This window comes from Mesoplodon bidens (assembly GCF_964165515.1).
Source record: "Mesoplodon bidens genome assembly, chromosome: 2".
NCBI lineage: Eukaryota > Metazoa > Chordata > Mammalia > Artiodactyla > Ziphiidae > Mesoplodon > Mesoplodon bidens.
The window spans coordinates 2,490,977-2,513,123 of record NC_138177.1 but is presented as its reverse complement, the minus strand read 5'-3'; the positions used below and the strand labels follow the sequence as shown (position 1 = coordinate 2,513,123).

Here is a 22,147-nt window from a genome sequence, read left to right as displayed (position 1 = left end):
ATCAACTGAATTAGCAAAGTGGCGTTAACATAAAACTATATATTGCCATGCAACATTCACATAACTTGACATTATTTGATGAGCAGCCCACATCAGATGTAAAATAAATTTACGTTTATCCAGCCGAAAGGAAAACGGAGAGAGAAAATAGATATTTAACATTTCTTTCAAAAGGAGCACTGACCATTTCTTCCATTTTTTATCATTTACTTTTCTCCTAATATTCATTGATTCAACAATAATCCAGGTGTCAACGTGCATGCAGCACAGTGGATATAAAACAGAAGAATCGCCATCTGAGTCAGGATGTGTGGGTTTCTGGTTCTGATGATAGCTATGAGGAATATTTATTGAAAAAACAAAAAAAAGGACTTTTTCCAGAGAGAAGTTTTTATTTCATTTAGTAATTCACTTTCTGTTGTTTTTAATTTATGAAAATTAAAAAGGAAAATAAATACAATATTGCTGTATAAATTTGATAGTCTATTAAAACTTTTTACATCGTGTTAACTTTTTGTTTCATGTGCATGTCACATTCATCAAACCATACAGGAATAATGTACAGAAATTTCACTGACAATATGCAATAAAAATTATTCAACATGGTATCACAAATCATTTTTGAGAATTACTTTTATCATGTTTTCGAATAATGTCCATAAGATTAGCCCCCGTGACCAGATCATTCTGCGTCTGCTTATCCTTCTGCTGCTCCTTTCTCTTCTGGTCGTGAAGGTAAGGGGAATTTAACAACTGGGGGGGGAGAAGGGACCCTGTGGGTTTCACTCGTTTCGCAATATCCCAGAAGAGTCTTTTCGAGTTGTTATTGATGAAAGTAATCGCTGTTCCCTTTTGACCTAATCTCCCCACTCTTCCAACCTGAAATGAAATGCAAAGGACGTTTTCAAAATGTTCACATAGAATCTTAATGTCTCTTGAAAGAAAACGAAGCCTAGTATTTACAGAAGCTTCACTAAGATGAACATTTGTTCAGACAGCATTCTTTGAGTTGTTCACCTCAATATACTTGTGAAATCAATTTAGTGGGCTGCCACTAGCATAGTGTTAAGGAAACAACCCAAATAGAAAATAAGAAAATAAAAATAATAAAAGTGAGTATTGTTTGTGAAACTTGTTTCAGTTATGCACGTGTGTGCATGTGCGCATATGTGTGCGTGTGTGCATGTTTGTATGTATGTGTAGGGGGTAATGAGACAAAGATATTTCCTATTGTGGGTGGTTTAAAGTAGAAATTTTTTGAAAGCTATTGCATTAAGAGCATCTATCTCCTTTATAGTACTTAAGTGCCTTGAAATGTGAGACTGAAGCAAGTCCATTTGTGCATAGTTATTTCTCATTTTGACAGAGTTAAACAGACACAAATTTGTGGAGACCCGTGAGAAGGAACAAAACGTGTCTCCAGATATACTGAGAAACTCTTCAGAAGGGAGGGAAATACACAATCATGGTCAATTTCTGCTCCTTAATTGAAATGTAGAACTTAAAGTATACTCAGATTATCTAAATGAATAGATAGTTCCCGCCAATATACAGAACATTTTTAACGCTGTAAAAGAAAACTCTAATAAGGCTGAAAGGGGTGGCCTGCAGAGAATTAGACTGGGGAGAAATAAGGGGGAGATGCTGTTTTTCAGTATCAGCTTTTGTTTTTACCTGATTTATTTACCTTACTGAGTTGTTTCAATGAAACTAAAAATTAATACCTGCAACTCACAGAATGGGAGAAAATATCTGCAAATCATGTTTCTGATAAGGGTCTCTAGAACATATAAAGAACTTTTACAACTCAAAAGGGGCAACCCAATTTAAAAGCAAAGGATTTAAGCAGACATTCCTCCAAAGGTATACAAATGGCCAATGAGTACATGAAATGTGCAACATCACTGTCATTAGGGAAAGGCAAATCAAAAACACTTCCTATCTATGAACCTGGCTATAATAAAAAAAAGAGTGTCAATGTCGATGAGGATATGGAGAAAATGGAACATTTATACTTTGCTGGTGGGAATGTAAAACATGAAGCTACATGGGAAAAACAGTCTGGTGGTTCCCCAAGATGTTCAACAGGGACCCAGCAATTCCATTCCTACGTTTATGTCCAACAGAAATGAAAACACATGTCCACACAAAAACATGGCCTTGGGCCTTCACAGCATTATTCGTAGTAGCCAGAAAGTGCAAACAACCTAAATGTCTAGCAACCAATGAATGGATGGACAAATACGGTGTATCCTTACAATGGGATATTATTGGTCAATAAAATACTACAACGTGTGGACCTTGAAAACATTATGCTAAGTGAAAGAAACAAGTCACAAAAGACCACATACTGTATGATTCCATTTACATGAAATGTCCAGAAGACATAAATCTACCGTAGTTGCGGTTGCCTGAGAATGAGGGTGTGTGCATGTGTGATGAGGAACTGGGATGACTGCTGAGGGGCAAGGGGTTTCTTTTGGGGGCGATGAAAATTTTCTAAAATCAATTATACTGATGGCTGCACCACTCTATGAATATACTACAAACCAATGAACTGTACACTTTAAATTGGCAAATTGTATAGCAGGTGGATTACATCTGAGATGTAATTTATACTAGATATGTTATACTGAGATAAAAAGCAGTTAAAAATTAACTGCAATGGTCTCCAAATTCTAAAAGATAGCTAGGAAGTTCCCTGGCGGTCCAGTGGTTAGGACTGGGCGCCTTCACTGCTGTGGGCCTGGGTTCAATCCCTGGTTGGGGAACTAACATCCCACAAGCCACGCAGCCCGGCCAAAGACAGCTAATGTTAACAATACAAAATTATTTCTCCAGAAGCTTACCATCCCTGAAATTAAAAATCAGACACGTGGGAATACTGACTATAATTTTAAATACCCATATCATTTAACCCAGCAGCTCTCCCACTAGGAATTTCTCTTACAGATGTACTTGCAGGAGAGGCCCAGGAAGCTGTGTATATAGGCGTTCACTGCAGCATTATTTAATAACACTGGAAACATCTGATTGTCCAGCAGTGAAGGATTTGTTAAATAAATTACAGGACATCCATATAATACATTCCCATGCAGCCACGAAAATAGAACAAGCCAGATTCAACAAGTAAAAACATTTAAAGAGCTTAGAACAGTGCCTGGCATTAGGCTAAGCACTCAATACATATTAACACTTATTAAATGGCACCTAGTGTGTGTGCTGATAAGGAAAAATGTCCAAGTCTATTTAATAAAGAAAGAAGGCACAGACAGATGAATGCATAAAGAAGATGTGGTATAAATACACAATGGAACACTACTCAGCCATAAAAAAGAATAAAATCATGCCATTTGCAGCAACATGGATGGACCTAGAGAGATTATCATACTAAATGAAGTCAGTCAGACAGAGAAAGACAACTGTCACGTGATATCACTCATATGTGGAATCTAAAAAGAAAAAACAACAAAAAAAATGAATTTATTTCTGAAACAGAGAGACTCACAGACACAGAAAACAAACTTACGGTTACTAAAGGGGAAAGGGGGAGTGGGATGAGGGATAAATTAGCAGTTTGGGATTAACAGATACACACTACTATATATAAAACAGATAAAAAAACAAGGACCTACTATATAGCACACAGAACTCTAATCAATATTAGGTAATAACCTATAAGGGAAAAGAATCTGAAGAGTATATTTATACACACACACACATAGAGCTGAATCACTGTGCTGTAGACCTAAACTAACACGATATTGTTAACCAACTATACTTCAATAAAATAAATATATTTCCTCTTTAAAAAAAAAAGGAAAAAAGGCACAGAATAGTGGGTATAATAATATGGTCCCATTTATGTGGAAGGTGTGACAGGGCATGCACATCACATCTGTATATATGCACACACGCATGCATTTACCGTTTCTGCAGTGTGAACTGGGGGAACCACTCAAAGGTAGGAGGGCTTCCTTGAAAAGACTTACCTTTCATTTTATACTTTCGTTATTTGCGTGATTTATTATCGTGTGTATGTGTACTCTGATGATTGAAACAAACAAAAAACACCCGAATACAGAACTAGAAAAGCAGAAGGATCTGTGGCCCCTCTGAGGAGAGGCACACAGCTCTGCACCTGTCAGCAACCCCGAGGCACACCACCTGTATTACAGTGGGTGCAGGGTGATAACCGCCAGCCACAGGGCTGACCTGGGGAGAGCAAGAGACAGGTACATAGGTCTAAGCAGCATGCTCCATTTAACAAGCAAAGAAGCTTCTTAAGTATTTTAATACTCTAGACAGATTTCTAGCCGAAATTATTATTATTTTTTTAATTAATTAATTTATCTTTGGCTGCATCGGGTCTTCGTTGCCGCACGCGGGCTTTCTCTAGTTGCAGCGAGTGGGGCTACTCTTCGTTGAGCTGTGCAGGCTTCTCATTGTGGTGGCTTCTCTTGTTGCGGAGCACGGGCTCTAGGCACACGGGCTCAGTCGTTGTGGCACACGGGCTTAGTTGCTCCGCGGCACGTGGGATCTTCCCAGACCAGGGCTCGAACCCGAGTCCCCTGCACTGGCAGGCGGATTCTTAACCACTGCGCCACCAGGGAAGCCCCATCCAGCCAAAATCATTACATTGAAAGTTCGGAAGAAAATAAAGTTCAGTTACGTGAACAATCAGTTCCTGTGGAAAAGTCAAATCCCTGAGGCACGGGTAAATGAGGTGGTACCAAACAAAAAAAAAAAAAAGAAAAGGAAGAAAGGAAAAAAGAGAGAGCGAGCAAGAAGGAGGGAGAGAGACGGCAGACTGCTCGATTATGAAGTCTTATGAAAAATAAAGCAACAACTCAGTAAGGGCGCTACAGGCATTTCAGTGGGCGGCTCCAGTAAATGTGACATTCAGAGGTGATTCTAAGAACATCAGAGAAGGGCTTTACTTGAAGAGTCTGTAAGTGATGCCGGAGAAGGAAGACAGGTAGCAGTCAGTGAGATAACGTGGCGCTCAGAGAGGCTTTATTTCTGCGAGAAAGAAGAGCTGCTGTTATCTCTGGCAGCAAAGGAAAGGAACCAAACTCTGAAAGGTGAAAGTCTAGAGCGAATAAGGGTATGAAGAGGAGATGAAGACATGATTCCTAAAAAAACAAACACTTCAGCAGATCGATTTTATTTTGGCCAGATGCAGCAACTTACAACAACCTTTTTAAACAAAGCCCTCTTTTTCTGCTTATAAAAGCCATTTAATATGCTCACTGAAGAAAACAAAAAAGATAAAGAAAATTAAACTACACCAAAAGCTAATCACTGAAATTTTTTTAATAAACGTTTTAGTTTTATTTCCAACTAATTTTTAATGCATTCTAGGCACCCATATAGTTTTGAAAAACGTAATTTAGTTTATATATTTTAAAAGCAAAAATACATGCAGTTGTATGTCCTGCTTTTTTTTAACTTACCATTGTAACGACAATGCCTTGCATAAGAAAATTCATGAGCAAAATGGTGGTAACATATAAAATCTCTTTACCTGATGCACGTATTCATCCATGCTGGAAGGCATGTCGAAATTGACAACCAGCTTGACGCTGACCAAGTCCAGGCCTCTTCCTAAGACCCCCGTGCTCACGACAACTTCATAGTCTCCTTCAAGTAAACCCTTTCCAAAACAGCAACAAAATTCATTATTGAGGATTTATCTTGAGTGGTTTTCTGTCATTCAGATTATCCTTTCTTTTCTCAACACTTTCTTCAATACTGTTGTTGCAATACCTTCGCAGTAAGTATAGGTCTTAGTACATCTGAGAGACATATGCAGCTTAAAGGCCTTCCGACCCCAACCCCAAATTTTTTCTAATAATTTATTCAGGCAAACCTTTTCCAAAGGTGAATTACTCTATGCCTCAGTCCAAAGTGACCTGATTTCAGAAATGGCAGATTCTGAATGATTAATCTATTTAGTAGACAATCCCTAGGGGACAGGCTTATTGCTCCCAAAACACAGAAGCCAGAGCAAGAGGAACAATTAACTTCACACCGCTGCGTGCCTGAAGCTCTCAGGGTCATTAATAAAAAAAAAGGTCTGCTTTAAAAAGCAGCAGATAATATGGTATCTCTTGAAAATGAGGCAAAACAGATTTACAGGAAAGAGAAGAAAACAGAACGCTGGGTGTCACCTTCAGTATGTTTTTCCTTTCCGGCTGTGACTTTTCGGAATGCACAGAGGTGCTTTTCAGACCTGTGATTTTCTGAACGGCCTCGCTCAACAGATCTGCTCCTAGTTTGCAGTCCACAAATACTAACACTGGAGGCTTAAAGAGTTTCTTATCCTGAAACATTAAAAACACATATTTAAAATGATTGCCATAACATAATTTACAATGGGACGTTTTTCTGAGAGCATTAGTATAAGCTAGTTATCAATAGGTTTACCAACACTGCTAAGAAGGAAAAAAGGCACATTCTGTTAAAATGAGTGTTTTCTTTAAAATATGCACAAACAGGAGGCAAACAGTGTACGTCCTTCACACTTCTGCATCACCTCGTTAAAACTGCAGAAATGATTTTAAGTGCGATTTAAAATTTCCAAAATTGTTTGTAAGTCAAAATAAACCATATTTAACTTAATACTGTATTTTTAACAACTACGCTTGTACATACCACCCACTTAACAAATTTCTGCTTAAACCAGCTACTGTTAAAAAAATTCTATTTCTCAAGGACAGAACAGCCAAGAAAGAAGTTGTCTTTACCTTATATTTTAAACTACTAAAAATTTTTGAAACAAAAAAATATTCTTTGGGAATAACCTTGATATTTAAATATCTTTCTATAATAATGGGAAAAAAACCAACCTTGCGTCTATACTGCATGTTTTCACAAATAAAAATTTATCTGAACCCTAAAGAATTCTGAAGTAAGCAAAGCAATTTATTATTAAACATCCACAGCAGGTTCCCCTGAAGCTGCATCTAAAAAGCACTCTCTCAAGAACTGTGGAGACGGCTTCTCTGGTGGCCCAGTGGTTAAGAATCCTCCTGCCAAGGCAGGGGACACGGGTTCGAGCCCTGGTCCGGGAAGATCCCACATGCCGTGGAGTAACTAGGCACATGCGCCACTACTACTGAGCCTGCGCTCTAGAGCCAGCGAGCCACAACTACCGAGCCCGCATGCCACAACTACTGAAGCCCACACACCTAGAGCCCGTGCTCCAACAAGAGAAGCCACTGCAAGGAGAAGCTTGCGCACCGCAACAAAGAGTAGCCTCCGCTCGCTGCAACTAGAGAAAGCCTGCGCACAGCAATGAAGACCCAATGCAGCCAAAAATAAATAAATAAAATAATACATAAATTTGTTAAAAAAAAAAAAAAAGAACTGTGGAGACTTCCCTGGCGGTCCAGTGGTTAGGACTCCGTGCTTTCACTGCGGAAGGCCCAGGTTCAATCCCTGGTTGGGGAACTAAGATCCCACAAGCCGTGTGGCCAAAAAAACCAAAAAACTGTGAAAAATGCAAGTGCAATCTACAAAGCAGGGCTGACCGCTTTACCACTCACATTCAAGATTTCAAACAGTTTCTTCTTTTTGGCTGGTTCTTCCACCCATAACACAATCTGGCGCACGTTGGAGCAGGGCAGGTTCTTCTCCCCAGCGATGATTCTCACGGGGTCGTGCAGAAGCTGGCTTGCAAGCTGCTCTATGCTGGCTGGAATCGTGGCCGAAGCCAAAAGGGTCTGACAGTCATGAGGCACGTTTTCCAAAACGTCAAGCACTTGCTGTTGAAAGCCCATCTTTAACATGGTATCAGCCTAAACAAAATCATTGTAAAGTTAGTCCTACATGAAAACCCAGAGCCACCCTAGAAAAAAAACGGATACAATTAAGAACGTAAAAAATTTAAAACTCTTGACACGGAAAAATACACCACAATGTCAAAAGCCAAAGGATTAACTGGGAAAAAAATATATATAAAACTACATATTGTGTAATTACGTTTATAATGATATACAAAGATTTTTATTATGGCATTAGTAATAGTGGCCAAAAAACCCCACCATATACAGCCTAAATATCCAACAGGAGGAGACCTGGTAAGTAAATTATGGTAGATCCATACCATACAACACGGTGCTAGCATGAAAAATGACCAGAAAGCTCTTTATCCCTGCTAGGAGGAAAGAAGCAAAATAGAGAACACTATGTATAACATGCGGCCATTTGTATATATACTCAGGGAAGTTAATTGCTAACTCTGGAGAGGAGAATTGTGAGCTGAGGGGGAACAATTTTATTCTTCATTTTATAGCTTTTTGCAAAGTTTGATCTTTTTTTTTGGCCACACCGTGCAGCATGTGGGATCCCAGCTCCCCAACCAGGGATTGAACCTGCGCCCCCTGCATTTGAAGTGTAGAGTCTTAACCACTGGACCGCCTGGGAAGTTCTTGAATTTTTTTTTTTTTTTACCATGAACATATATCTATAATAAAATATGATTTCAAATAAAAAAAATTTAATTTGGGGGTTTTCACTTCTGTATATACCTCTGCATTGCTGGTTTTTAAAAACAATGAGGGACTTCCCTGGTGGTCCAGTGGTTAAGAATCCGCCTTCCAATGCAGGGAATGAGGGTTCAATCCCTGGTCTGGGAACTAAGATCCCAAATGCTGCGGGGGCTCGCATGCCGCAACTACTGAGCCCATGAACCGCAAGTGCAGAGCCCACGTGCTCTGGAGCCCGCACACCGCAACTATGGAGCCCACACACTCTGGAGCCTGTGTGCCACAACTAGAGAGAAGCCTGTGCGCTACAACGGAAGACCCCGCGTGCCGCAACTAAGACCCAACGCAGCCAAAAATAAATAAACATTAAAAAAAATAAAAACAATGAATGTATTGCTGAAAAAAAGAGAAAAAATTTTTTAAGTTTTTAATTTTAAAATAAAGAAAAGTTAAGGCTATCTTGATTTTCAAATATAATCTGGGTGTCTATAATTTTGGAAAATAAGACATTGAATTGTTTTAGTGTCCACTAATGTGCTGTCCATTAGACTGAAGCTTGATCACTTGTTTTAATATTATTCATTCTATGACATTTAAAAAATATGAAATTATCATGATGGTCTGGGTTTGATCCTGGCTCTACCTATGACCTCAAGCAAGTTAACGAAGAGCTTTAAGCCTTAGTTTTTCCCTTTATAAATGGAAATGATAATAGTAACTACCTCCAGGGGCTGTGATGAGGATTAATGAGATAAAGTATATGAAGTACCAGCAAGGTCCTTCTCAGTGTTTCAACAAACTAGCAGACAGAGAGAACACACACCCACAGTGTGCCTGCAAACATCTCCACGTTCCTCAGTAATCCCACGAAGCCCCATTCATCTCAGTAGATGGCCTTGCTTCTCCTGGTTCAGGAGAAATAAATTCCTTCAGTTTCTCTTCTCACCCAAACTTCCTGGAAGAGTCCTCCAGCCCTGCGTGCGGTCTCCCTCCCCCACCTCCCCGCCCTCCCCCGACTGTCCAGTCCAGGGCTCACCTCCCGCCCCTCACCGGCTCCTTCAGGTCTTCAATCACTCCCCAGGTGCCACATTCAACAGCCATTTTTAAGTCTTTGTCTAACTCTTTTTAAGATGCAATTATTATCATTATTTGAAGAGTGTACTTTTTTAAAAATTATTATTTATTTATTTTTGGCTGTGTTGGGTCTTCATTTCTGTGCGAGGGCTTTCTCTAGCTGCGGCAAGCAGGGGCCACTCTTCATCGCGATGCGCGGGCCTCTCACTATGGCGGCCTCTCTTGTTGCGGAGCACAGGCTCCAGACGCGCAGGCTCAGTAGTTGTGGCTCACGGGCCTAGTTGCTCCACGGCATGTGGGATCTTCCCGGACCAGGGCTCGAACCCGCGTCCCCTGCATTGGCAGGCGGATTCTTAACCACTGCGCCACCAGGGAAGTCCTATTATTATTTTTAAATACTAGAAATAATAACGTGCTCGCTGTAGAAAACTTGGTAAACAAAACAAAGTAGAGAAAGCCACACTCGCCCATCGTCCCACTACCCGGACACCAGCGCTGCCTCACTTACTTTCCATTTCCTTACTGTGTCTGGAAACCCTCCCCCGCCTCCCTACAGCCACCACCCTGGCTCAAGCCCTCCCCTCCCTCCTGGGAACCAGCCTTCTTGCTCAAAGGCTATTCTCCACGTGGAGAATATGAGTCTGATTATAATACACTCAGGCTTAAAATCCTTTAAAGTTTCCCAGTGTCTACAGAATAATGTCTGAATTCTCAAGGCCAGGAGAAAATGAAAAAGAAATACAATGACTATGGTTATTTATGGTTATTTCAATGGGAATATGGGTGTTTTTCCTCCTGTTTCTAATTTTTTTTTTTTTAAAGAAATCTTTTTTTTTTTTTTTTTTGGCTGCGTTGGGTCCTTGCAGGCGGACTCCCTCCAGCTGCGGCGAGCGGGGGCCACTCTTTGTCGCGGTGTGCGTGCCTCTCATTGCGGTGGCTTCTCTTGTTGTGGAGCATGGGCTCTAGGCGCACGGGCTCAGCAGTTGCAGCTCGCGGGCTCCAGAGCGCAGGCTCAACAGTTGTGGCGCACAGGCTTAGTTGGTCCGCGGCATGTGGGATCCTCCTGGACCAGGGCTCGAACCCGTGTCCCTCGCATTGGCAAGCGGATTCTTAACCACTGCGCCACCAGGGAAGTCCCTCTAACTTCTCTTTAATGTACGTGGATTACTCATAGAATACAGTTGTTATTCAAACTGCAGAATGGGCCATGAATAGCATTTTTTAAAACCACAAAATAGGATAGAATAAAACATATGAGAACAGAGAAATCACATGTCACAAGGTTAAGTATTGTTTCATGAAAGTTCTGTTTCATTTACACACACACACACACACACACACACACACGCCCCTACCTAAACAATATTCATGACTGGTTCCCATCTAAACTGTATTTTTTGAAAGCCATTATCAATCAGATCTTGGGAAAATCTTTTTCTTTCTACACCTCAGTTTCCACTTATAAATCTATTTCCTACCTACCTTAGAGGGGTGTTAACAGATTAAAATGTGGGGGAACATGTACTTTAAAAAACCTCTTAGAGGGCTTCCCTGGTGGCGCAGTGGTTGAGAGTCCGCCTGCCGATGCAGGGGACACGGGTTCGTGCCCCGGTCCGGGAAGATCCCACGTGCCGCGGAGCGGCTGGGCCCGTGAGCCATGGCCGCTGAGCCTGCGCGTCCGGAGCCTGTGCTCCGCAACGGGAGAGGTCACAACAGTGAGAGGCCCGCGTACCACAAAAAAAAAAAAAAAAAAAAAAAAAAAAAACCTCTTAGAATTAAAAGCACTACTTAAATTTAAGGTGATTCAAATAGTAGAGCCACTCACAATGAACACAAGGCTACTCTGAAAATCTCAGAGTCCCCGGGGGGAGACAGCACTTGGATACAGAGTAAGCATTAATAAGGTAAGAGGTGAACGTAGGTGTCCCCTAATTAAACAGCAAATTTGGCCTAATTTTCTGTGAACTGTTCTTGGTGTCGCCTGCATTTCTTCATTGCTCGTGATGTCCTTAATCGCGGACAATCCGACTTCCATCTCTGCCACCAAAACTTCACTCCTGAGGGTCCCCAGGCTAAACATTCACTCCACTCAGCAAACCTTGACTCGTAGCCAACGGTGGCTGACAGTCCCCATTCGATGGGCATTTACTGGACGCTGGGCACCTTTCAAGGGAGCATGGTGGGAGGTGGGCACCATCGTGACCCCGCTTTACAGATGTGGATGAGGCACATGACACAGTGCCCTACGATGTGGTGGAGCTGGTGGACCGGGGACCACTGGCCCCAAACCTACGTCATGAACACCAAGCTCAATGCTGTGTGCTCGACAGCGACGACACGGGAGGAAACCCTACCTTTCCAAATTTGATGGTCCAGAAGGGAAACTTACTATGTTGATATCCTTGAAACACGATACAGTTAAACGACAGCACGACACATCCTGACCAGCCCTCCCTCAAGCCCTGGTTTCCTTCCCTCCCTGGCTCTCCCTTTTCAGACAATTTCTGTACGTCAGTGAGCCCGTGGGCTGCGTCCCAGGCCCCCTCCGTCTCAACCCACGCTCTCCCTCCAGGAAGCTCAACAAGTTCCAGGGCTCTGAGCACCACGGACACGTCAAAGACGCCCCAAACCTCACTCGGGGCCATAACCGCCTCCTTGGACTCAAGTGGTGGAGACTCACTGCCCACTCCGTGGCCCCAGCTGGACCTCAAGGCCCCTGGAACTTAACATGTTCAAAACAGACCGTCTCTCCCACTGCCAGACCCAGCCCTACTCCAGCAGCATCTCACGAGACGGCACCGTCAGGCACCTCTGTTTCGTGTCTCATCATCATCACCCCACCTCCGATCCATTAGCAGCCCCGCAGATTCTGCTGACGTCCGTGCGGACCCCTGACTCCTGCCTCAGCCGACCAGAACCCGCTCACCTCAGGCAATCAGACAGATGCCCGAGGACATGTCACAGGTGCTCCTCCTCGACCCAAGCCTCCCGAGACCTCCCATCACACCAGGAGGGCGCCCGCCCCAGCCCGGCCTCCGGCCTCCCCCTCGCCCCTCCTGCAAGCCCATCTCCCTCCCCGGGACCTGCCCCGCTCGCCACTTGTCCTCACCTGTCCCCCTGTGGCTGGCGGCCCTTCTCCCGCTTGGAGCCCTTCCTCCAGACCGATCTCTGCGTGGCAGCTCCTGCTCTTCAGCCCTCAGCCTAGTGGGCCCCCCAGAGGCCCCTCCCACCTGAGGGGCCCCCCTCCTCGGGCGCCTCTGTCCCGTCACCTTGTGTACACGCCTGTGTCACAGCTCACCTCGCTTTCCACGACATCCTCACAACCAAGAGCAAAGGCTAGCACGGGAAAAGCCCTAATGGATCTGATAGAGAGATAAGCATTCGTTGCTCTCAGCACGGAGCAAGCACTAGCTGTACGTCAGCACCCCAAGCCTCCACAAAGGCAAGCAGTGCAAATATTCCCGGACTCCACCCCAGACCCACAGAACCAGAGCATCCAAGCACGAGCTCTGGTTCTCCATCTCAGCCACTGGGGAAACGGCAAACGGTGCGCCTGGTCACCGGGTGGAGCAGGGAACACACTGCAGGAGAAGGACGGTCTGCGCACGGGTCCCCGGAGCAGAGACAAGGGGGCCTGAGGTCTGCAGGGCGGCTCCAGACGGAATGTTCTGAGTCACAGACACGGAACAGAGGAAGAGCAGGCGGAAGGGGTGGGAGAGAATCCTCGGGACACGGGGGACGCGGAGGGTGACAGCAAATTTTCCTAATCCTAAAGGATTGCCTTAGACTTCCGGCCTGACCATTCCTGTGTCCGGCCCCCTCCCCCCGCCCCCGGAACAGTGGCCTCTCTCCCCAGGGACATTATTTGTTCCCAGTTCCCTCTGGGCTCTCAGACCACCTCTCCATTCACTGACTTGTCTTCAGCTGCACAAGGCAGAGCCTCAGCCCACTGCTCGTCCCTCTCAGCTTCCTCCTTAGAGAAGCCAGCGCGTCCCGCGGACTCTCACGCATGGGTCTGGTACCTGCCCCTCCATCCAGCACCCACGTGAAATTCCACTCTCCAAAACCAACTCGAGTGTGACCACCAGGCCCCAGCCCGTCCCCGTGGGCCCTAAATCAAGGCGCACCCCACCCACCTTCGTCCTCCCGCGTGTCCGGTCATCACACGACCCGTAAGTGATTCACTGTGACCCTCAGGCGAACCCCGACGCCTGCCTCCAGACCGTCCCCAACCTTCCCCCCTCGTCTGGGCCGCTGGCTGGCTTTCTTCTTCCTCCTCTAATTCCCCCGCATGGGCAGCAGACCCGGTAAACCACCACTTCACACATGGCACACCCGCCCAGTAATCTAAGCCTCACCGCCCCCAGGTCACAGCCAAACTCCCCTGCGTCCTCCCTTCCGGGTCCTCTGCAACCCGACCCGCCAGCCACCGGCTTCACCTCCCCGTTACTTCTCACGCAGGACCCTCAGGCCGGCCCGTCTCCGACCCGACCGAGTCTGCTTGCCTTAGTCTCTTCAACTGGGACACTGGATGCATCCTCTAGTCTTCTAAATCCTCTTCCCTCTTCCGAGGCTCAGGTCAAGTCCCGTGACCTCTGAGAAGCCAACGTACTGACCCTCTCATTTCTCCTGAAACCCTGAGCACGTACACGGTCCTACTGACAGCTTGCACTGGGGGAGGGCAAACCTCAGCTCTCGGGACGAATTCAGACCTTCGCCTCCTTTTGTGAACAGGGCACCTTGCGGGCTTGGAGGGTGTTTAAAAGCTTCTTTGTGACGCCACCCATCTCACCCAGGGCTCGTCTCCTGCACCCAAGGAGCACCTCTGTGCTGACTTCAGCTTCAGTATGTGACCGATTCTGCTGTTGAGCAGCGCCTCTCCCCTGACCACACAGGAGCCACGTCCCCAGTTGCCGAGGAGCTGGGCATCGGTGCACTTCTGCCGGACAGCACTCCTCGGGCACCATCACCTTGAGCGCAGCCCTGGGGTGCCAGGGAAACCTTGTTAACATAAGAAAATGAAAATGCTCTGAAGAGAGGGGGGCATGAATAAATTCTCTACGAGGAGGATCATCCTCAGGCTCGTAAGACGGGGAGGGGAAACCTAAGGACATGCGCTTATCCACAGGGGAAACCCAGCCACACGTTCAGGGTGGCAGGAAGAATGACAATCCAACACAACAGATCAGGTCCCCCAAAGGCCAGGCCAGGGAAACGCGGGCTTAGCAGCGCTTCCTAAAGGACTGGATATTATTTTACATTTATACGGGATTTTTCAGTGGGAGACATTTTCACAACCACTGCTCTTCCTTGTCACGACTCTGGAAAATGAAATGACCTGCCCAAGGTCTCACAGCAGGCGCAGTAAAGGCTCAACCCCCCGTCTTCTGGGTCTTGGCTGTGTTGCAGCCACACCCTCTGCTGTCCCAAGGCTACTCCCTGGCGCCACAGACGCAGGCCAGGTTGCTGTCACTGGTCAGCACTGATCACTGCTGGGTAACCCCAAGCCTCTGCCCCGTCACAGCCAGCGGGACGAGCGTGCAGGCAGCACAGCCATGCCCCATCCGGTTGGTACATGGATTATCATCAAATAATAACACATTTACTTCTTATTAAGCAAGGCCAAAGTATAAAAATGCCTATGTGCTCTATGCAACACAGAAAACCACCACCACAGACACCTGTGTCCACATAGAAAAAAATAAAGAAGCTCCTCCAACTAAGCATCATTAGCTACTTCCAAAATTCCCGCTGAGAGTTATTTGCCACTGATTTCTTTCTTTCTTTTTTTTTTGTAGACAAATGACACCCAGCATGTTTAAAAAAACTTAACACTTGAGAATACAGTATACCTGTAAAGTTTACATTTTCAATCAATTAGGACAAGACAGTGCTGGTTTAATTTTAGTTTAGCGGCAGTGCTACACAGGCACCAGCTTAAGAACCACTATTGCCAATTAAAAAAAAATCCCTGAATTGTTTTCCTTTGGGAGAGAAAATGCCTGATAACACAATGCAATTATATAACTATAATGCGCTTTTCACAGATTATATAAAACTCTGTTTTTAAACACCACTACTTACTTCATCCACTACTACAATTTTTATACCGCCGAGTTCTACAGCGCTCTGCTTTATTATATCCAGAAGTCGCCCAGGAGTTGCTATGATAACCTGAACGAAAGAGAAAAGGCAAATTAGAAAGTTCGATCAGGTTCATTCACTCACGTATTCCTTCATTCTACAGTTCCTGAGTGGCCAATGCATCCCAGACTCTGGTGTAAGTGCTCGGAGCTCGATGATGAGTAAGTCAGACTTGGTCTCTGTTCTCCTGAAAGTCACGATACTAAGGAAGACACAGAGCAAACACGTGCTCACGAGGATGAGGACAGGACGTGATAAATGGAGGGACGCACTCAGTGCTGCTAAAGCACAAGCCAACACCCACAGGGGTAACGGGAGTTAGCATGACGGGCAGGTCCAGGGAGAGGGAAGGGCATCCTGACCAGTGAGGCTCGGAGGCAGGGAGGCTGGCGTGGGTGGAGGGGGCGCCTGAGAACCTGGCAGGGGCCACACCGGAGGGCCTTACGAGCACGCTCACCGCTATCTGGCTCTGTGAACAAGTGCAAACCCCTTGCCCTCTCCGGGCCTGCTATTTCACTTTTAAATTACGAGGCTGGGTACAATGAACTCTAAGGTCACTCAAGGGCCTTAAGAGTTTTATAATATATTAGCTGAAGTTGTGGTTAAAAGTAGGGGCTCTTTAGTCAAACTTCAGCAGGAATCGTGGCTCCAGCATTTAATAATGGTGTGAGTCTCTCTTCTCCCGTCGTAAGATGGAAATGCTAAAAACTATGGTGAGGATTAAATGACACAGTGCCGGGATCACTCTGGTGCAGTTACAAATGGCCTCCTATGTTCAGCTGTACCCACTTTTCCAGTCCACACCCGCACAGCGGTAACATCGCCGCGGATGATAATAGGTCTGTATCCCTAGAACACAGGGTTTGGCGTGGGTACTTCAGACATCCACAAATATTAAGTCAATTTTAATTACTTTGACTTGACTTCACTCCTTCTCTTCCATTTTCCCCTCTGGTGGTTTGGAAGTTATCAACTTCTTTTTCAATCTTTGAGTGCTTCGCCTTGAATGTCAACAAATCTGTAACTTAATATAAAGTTAATCAACACTTTTAGCTTGTTCTTGAAAGATCCAGGGCGATGCTTTACCGCGATCGCATCTCGCCTGCCCTTACACGCTGTGGGATGGTATTCACCCCATTATTTTGAAACCACGGTCACTGTTCGCTCGGCCTGTGTTTGTTTAGCTTCGCCCACACACTTACTGCTGACTTCGCACCAGCTTCCTTCCACCCCCGCAACCTTCCTCTCTGGAATCTTCTTTATCTGCAGAAGGCTTCCTCCAGAAGTTCCTTTAGATGGTCCACTGGCAATACACTCTCTTGGTTTTGTTTATCTGAGTAGGTCTTCATCTTGTCCTTACTCTTGAAAGATAGCTCTGCCGAGCACACAGACGCTTCAGTTGCTTTTCCTCCCAGAGGGTAGGTGTCTGGGGGTCCTGGCCTGGGTGGCAGGGGGAGCGGCAGCCGGGAGAGGAGGGGTGAGGCCGTGCAGGGCAGAGTCCAGGGAGGAAGGCATCGCTGTGAGGGAGGGACACCGGTGACATGCCGGGAGATGGGGCAGAGAAATAACTACATAAACGATAAGGGATGGCACGTTTCTCATCGTCAGAGTTACCGACACGGAAACAGAAAACGTAAAAGGAACCTTGTGATGAATGAGAACTGGAAGTTATCAACATGAACTCATGGTCTCTGATAGGCTGAGGTCCCAGAAGCAATGACAGTTCAACAGCAAGGAGCCCAGGGAGAGCCCAGGTCTCGGTTTCTGAATACTATTCTCCACACCGAAGGAGCCAGGGCTCCGTGGAGAGAGCTCCCGGGCTGAGGCCATGAAAGAACGAGGTAAGTACAGAACATCTTCTTCAGATGCAAAGTAGAGAAGGTAGTCGGAGAACGACAGGGATATAATAAAAGGGCACAGACACCGGCCGGAAGGTGCTCCCAAGGGTCAAACAGGTCATAACCCTGGAAAAAAACAGGGAACCACGAGTCCGTACTGATATAAACAAGAAAGTAAGTGGAAAGTGTGGGGAAGCTCCATAAATTTACAACCTGAAAGTACTCCCCTTAAAATACTTACTCAACACAAAAGGTACAAACAAACTCTACAGTTTTAACTTGACAGATAAAAGCACCAGTAAAAGGACAAATTGAAACTGTGTGCCATCTAAAAGGATATAATGAAAAGAAAAGCATCTCCTCTGTCGTGTTCTGTTAAAGAACTAAATTCAAGACCCGTAACTTGAATCTAATCAGTTGAAGGCTGTTCTTCCAAGTAAGCGGCTTATAATCCTTCAAAAGTCCCAAGATCCTGAGAAAAAAGGAAAGATCAGCCCCAAACTGAAGACACTGAGAGAGACATGACACAGCTACAAGCAACGAAAGACTCTGAACTCGACGGAAAAAAGCTGATGGGACAACTAGCAAAACCGGAGCGGGGTCGGAGGCGGTGAGACCAATGTTAATGCATCCCAACGGACCAGCGTGTATTTCCTGAGTCTATAACGGGATGGTGATGATGAAGGACAATGTCCTTGTTTGTAGGAATCACACTCTAAAGTGTATCAGCCACGATCCTGAGAGAAGGCCCGCCTTTCGGAGATTCATCTTCTCAACTGTGAAAGGGGGGGTACGCCACCCCACCTCCCAGAGCAAACGCAACGATTAAGGGTGGTAATGGCTGTGAGAACATCCGACAGCGTTGGGAAAACAAAAGGCACCTCCCTAACCTGTGCTCCTGTCCTTCCCCACAGAAAACGAACTTTAAAATTAAGGCTCACGTGGCAAGACTTCAAAGGCCACCTAAAATCACACTCTGAAGTTCCTCAGGGGGCGAAAACCCTTAGTTCCTGCATTGCTTAGGTCCTCTGCAAACGCGTTCGGTCCAGGGAGCCCACCTGAACGCGCTGGCGCAAGCGATGGAGCTGCGGGGGGGCGGGCAGGCCCCCCACCAGGAGCGCGGTCCTCATGCGGGGCAGGCCGCTCATCAGTTCCTTGGCCTGGCGCTCGATCTGGATGGCCAGCTCCCGCGTGGGCGTGAGGACGAGCGCGGATGGCATCCTGCTCTGCAAAGATGTGAAACACACCAGCAATGAGCTCTGCAGCTGTGGACACAAGCCTCAAGGCAGCCCCAGGAGCACTTTTCTTTGAAAGTGGTCCCATCAGCCCACCGGCCTTCTGCTCAACTGCAGAATTCTCCTCCAAAACCAGCATAAATTGCACCCATTTCTCACATAACACAGACAGACAATGAAAGACCACCATCAGGACCAGGGAGAGGCATCTGCCTCAGTCAAGGCGGGAAAACTGAAGCCTGGCTTCCCATCGACTGGACCGTGCGACCTCCAGCCGGCCTCCTCGGAAGAGAAACCTGCCGGTTGCCCTGAAGATCTGGGTGAAGCCTGGCATCCTACCCTCGATTTCCCCTCAGCGCTCTTGTAGACTCACTTCTTTGTCAGGTGACCTTACTTATACAAACATTCTATTTTGGTCTTCCAGTGAGTTTCGTCTATATTTTGAAAATCTAGTCTTTTATTTTTTTCTCACATTATCTTCTACTACACTTTAGTGTTCCAAAATTTCCTCTATCTCTTCTCCCTTCGCCTACATTTCTCACTCCTTTCCCCCCTTGCCATCCTCCAAACCTCACAAACTCTCTAGTACTTGGCAAATAATTACTCAAAACATCTGTTAAACTATGTGCAGCAGTGCTTATAAAGCAACGAGTAAGGTAAGGTGGTATCATTTTAAGATGAAACGCAGGTCACGCTTAGTGGTATATTTTGAAACTCTACAACAGTGTTCTGACTTTGGTATCAGGTTTTTCGAAACACAAAATTGCAGCAGGCTAGACTGACACAAAAATCACAGCTCACCTGGTCAGCAGGATTTTCGCCCCAAACCCAAAGCCTGTTCCTTGAATAGAAAATTTGTTAAAAAGACAACACTTTGTAAGGAAAGCAATTTTTTAGACCTTCAATGAAGAGACTGGTTCAGTATAATAAAATTTAGTCCCAGTGACTAAAGGTCTAAGTACTTGGTTTCAGTTTGCAATTTTAACGTAGTTGAGGAAGACACTTGGTAAACACCTTGACTGTTCCTGAGGTTCATACAGGTGAGCTCTACCTTACCTGAAAGAGAGCTCGCATGATGACGGGAAGCAGGAAGGCGGCCGTCTTCCCAGAGCCGGTGTCCGCGCTGGCCAGCACGTCTCGGCCCAGAAGCCCCAGGGGGACCATCTGCATCTGGATGGGGGTGGGGACCTCGTAGCCCGAGGTCTTCAGGTTGAGGTTTAAGGCCTCAGGGAAGCCGCAATGCTCAAAGTCAATGATGGGCCTGGGGACGCCTGGCCCTTGAACCACGATTCCCAGCTGCCGTCTGAGGTTTTCAATCTGGTCCTCCCGAAGGTTCGAGATGAAGGCGTGCTCGGTGTAGACATACGAAGCAGCACGTGGAGCCGCTGGCCCAGAACCCGCTTTCTGTGGACCGCCCGGCGCTAACTGCTCCTCCGTTCCGCTCACCTGCAGAAGGTGTTTTGCTTTACACTCCAGGCTACACACGTCTTCATCCGTCTCATTGCAGATGTACTCTCCGTACCGCCCGCATACCACGCACACCGGCTCCCCGGGCTCGGCCTGGCGCTGCGTTTTGGAGAAGGACTTCACCGGCTCTTCGAGGAGATCGCTGTCCTGCGCCCGCTGCCCGGGTCCAGCCAGACCCCCCTCAGGCACCTGGCTGGCAGGCCCGGGGAGAGGGCACGGCTGGGCGCCGTGACGCGCCGCTAGTGCGGTTTCTTTGGTACCTGAGGCGTCATCGGCTGGACCATCCCCGCCTGCACCCAGCTGGGGGTCTTCTGCTTCTGGTTTGACTTTCTTGGCTGCACAACTTCCACCATCATCGTGAGCATTCCGCCTGACTTTCAGGGATCTTGGAACGAACATCCTTCAATATTCTGTGGAAGAAATTATACACTGAGGTTTATTTTACCCTCAATAAAGTCACAGATAAAGAACCCTAATTTCATCATGTCCCCACGTTTTGCCTCAAAAGAACAAAGAAGGCGATGCTCCCATCAAGCTTCCCTTCCGCCCCCGCCCAAGTCCGCCGGGTGAAGACACTTCTGTCTGCATACACTGCACACGGCTTCACACCACTGACCTCCGTCTGTGGACTGACTTGCACTTTGACATACCAGACATCACAGAAATTCTGGGGGTAAACCCTTCTGTTACACGTTCACAAACGAAAACACAAAAAGAAAAAGGTCTACTTCACAACTGGAGTCTTTAAAACGAAGCCACAAGCATCACTAGTAACACGTGTGCAGCAGTTACTAGGTTCCAAGGTCAGAGCTGAGCGCGAAGTAGGCACGCGCGTTCTGTTACGTTGCACCCTGCGTGGGTTCAGTTCTCACGGGGGACTCAGCACCTGGAGGCTGAGGGACTTGAAGCTCACACCTTCTCAGCGTGTGCAAGCCTCCAACCACAGCGCTTCCCATTTACAACAAAACAGGTTTCTGCAAAATGACAGCGTTTGGTAAACAGACTTTTAACCTAATTTGGGGGCTGCCAAATATGCTAAGAAACATTTTTCTCAAAACAAAAATTCTTAGGATATATTGCCAGATTCCATTTTTCCAGAAAAATTCCAACGAAATTACAAGTTAAGGTCTAGGGTTACCACCTCAAGTCTCCGAAAAGGTCAAGGGAGGGGAGGGGCGGTTGCACTCGAGAGGGAGGAGCTCGGAACGCAGGTCCTCGCGACGGAACAGAGCCGGAGCGGGCGGGGCTGAATACGCGCTGCTCCTGTTCGCGCCAACGCCCCTCCCCTCCCCTGCCCCCGGGCGTCGTCCCTCCCCCCGACGTCAATCCCCTCGTGCGTCGCCCCCCCACCGCGGTTCCGCACGCAGAGGCGCGTGACGTCACGGCGCTGCCATGGCCCGGGCTTGGGGGTAACAGGGAGGGGGAGGGGACTGCGCAGGGCCCGTCCCGCCGCCGCGGCTCGGCGCCCAGGTCCCGCACGAGAGGAGTAGGACGGGAGGCAAGCCCGAGCCTTGGGGCCGGGGGCACGCTCACCCGCGCGGACTGCGGCCGCGTCCGCTCCCTCTCGGGGCGGCTCCCCCTTGAGGCGCTGGGCCGGGCTTCCGGCCGCTGAGCCCGGGCCACGCCGCCACCCTGCAGCTGGGAGACCGTGCGGAGCGCAGAATCCACTTCTCCGGCTTTTGGGATGCGCCGCGGCGCACGGGGAAGGCGGAGCCCGACGGAGAGGCCGGAAGGGAGGGGGCGGGGGCGGGCAGTTCCGCGCGTTTTCCACGCCCCTTTCCCGGCTTCCGGCTGGTTGTAAATCCCAGAGACTGGTTTGAGCGGGCGGGTTCCGTGGGGAGGGGCAGGCGTGGGGATCCTCTTGGAAAATTCGCGTAATCGAGTGGGCGGGGCTGGA

The 22,147-nt window shown here is 47.1% G+C and overlaps 1 protein-coding gene across 3 annotated transcripts; it reads right to left on the bottom strand.

Moving 5' to 3' along the window:
- Positions 1-411: 411 nt before the first annotated feature.
- Positions 412-21,936, bottom strand: DDX59 (DEAD-box helicase 59). 3 transcript variants are annotated; one of them, XM_081226432.1, is made up of 9 exons: positions 21,784-21,936; positions 20,867-21,224; positions 19,840-20,660; positions 18,607-18,774; positions 15,651-15,740; positions 7,551-7,802; positions 6,174-6,326; positions 5,528-5,656; positions 412-879 (listed from the first exon to the last, which is right to left on the bottom strand). In XM_081226432.1, exons 3-9 carry the CDS (start codon positions 20,647-20,649, stop codon positions 616-618), a joined length of 1,866 nt encoding a protein of 621 aa, XP_081082558.1. In that variant the 5' UTR covers positions 20,650-20,660; positions 20,867-21,224; positions 21,784-21,936; the 3' UTR covers positions 412-615. The 3 variants fall into 3 exon arrangements, with proteins under 3 accessions (XP_081082558.1, XP_081082560.1, XP_081082559.1); XM_081226434.1 differs by lacking the exon at positions 20,867-21,224; XM_081226433.1 differs by lacking the exons at positions 20,867-21,224; positions 21,784-21,936 and adding an exon at positions 21,392-21,493.
- Between the last annotated feature and the right edge of the window lie 211 nt (positions 21,937-22,147).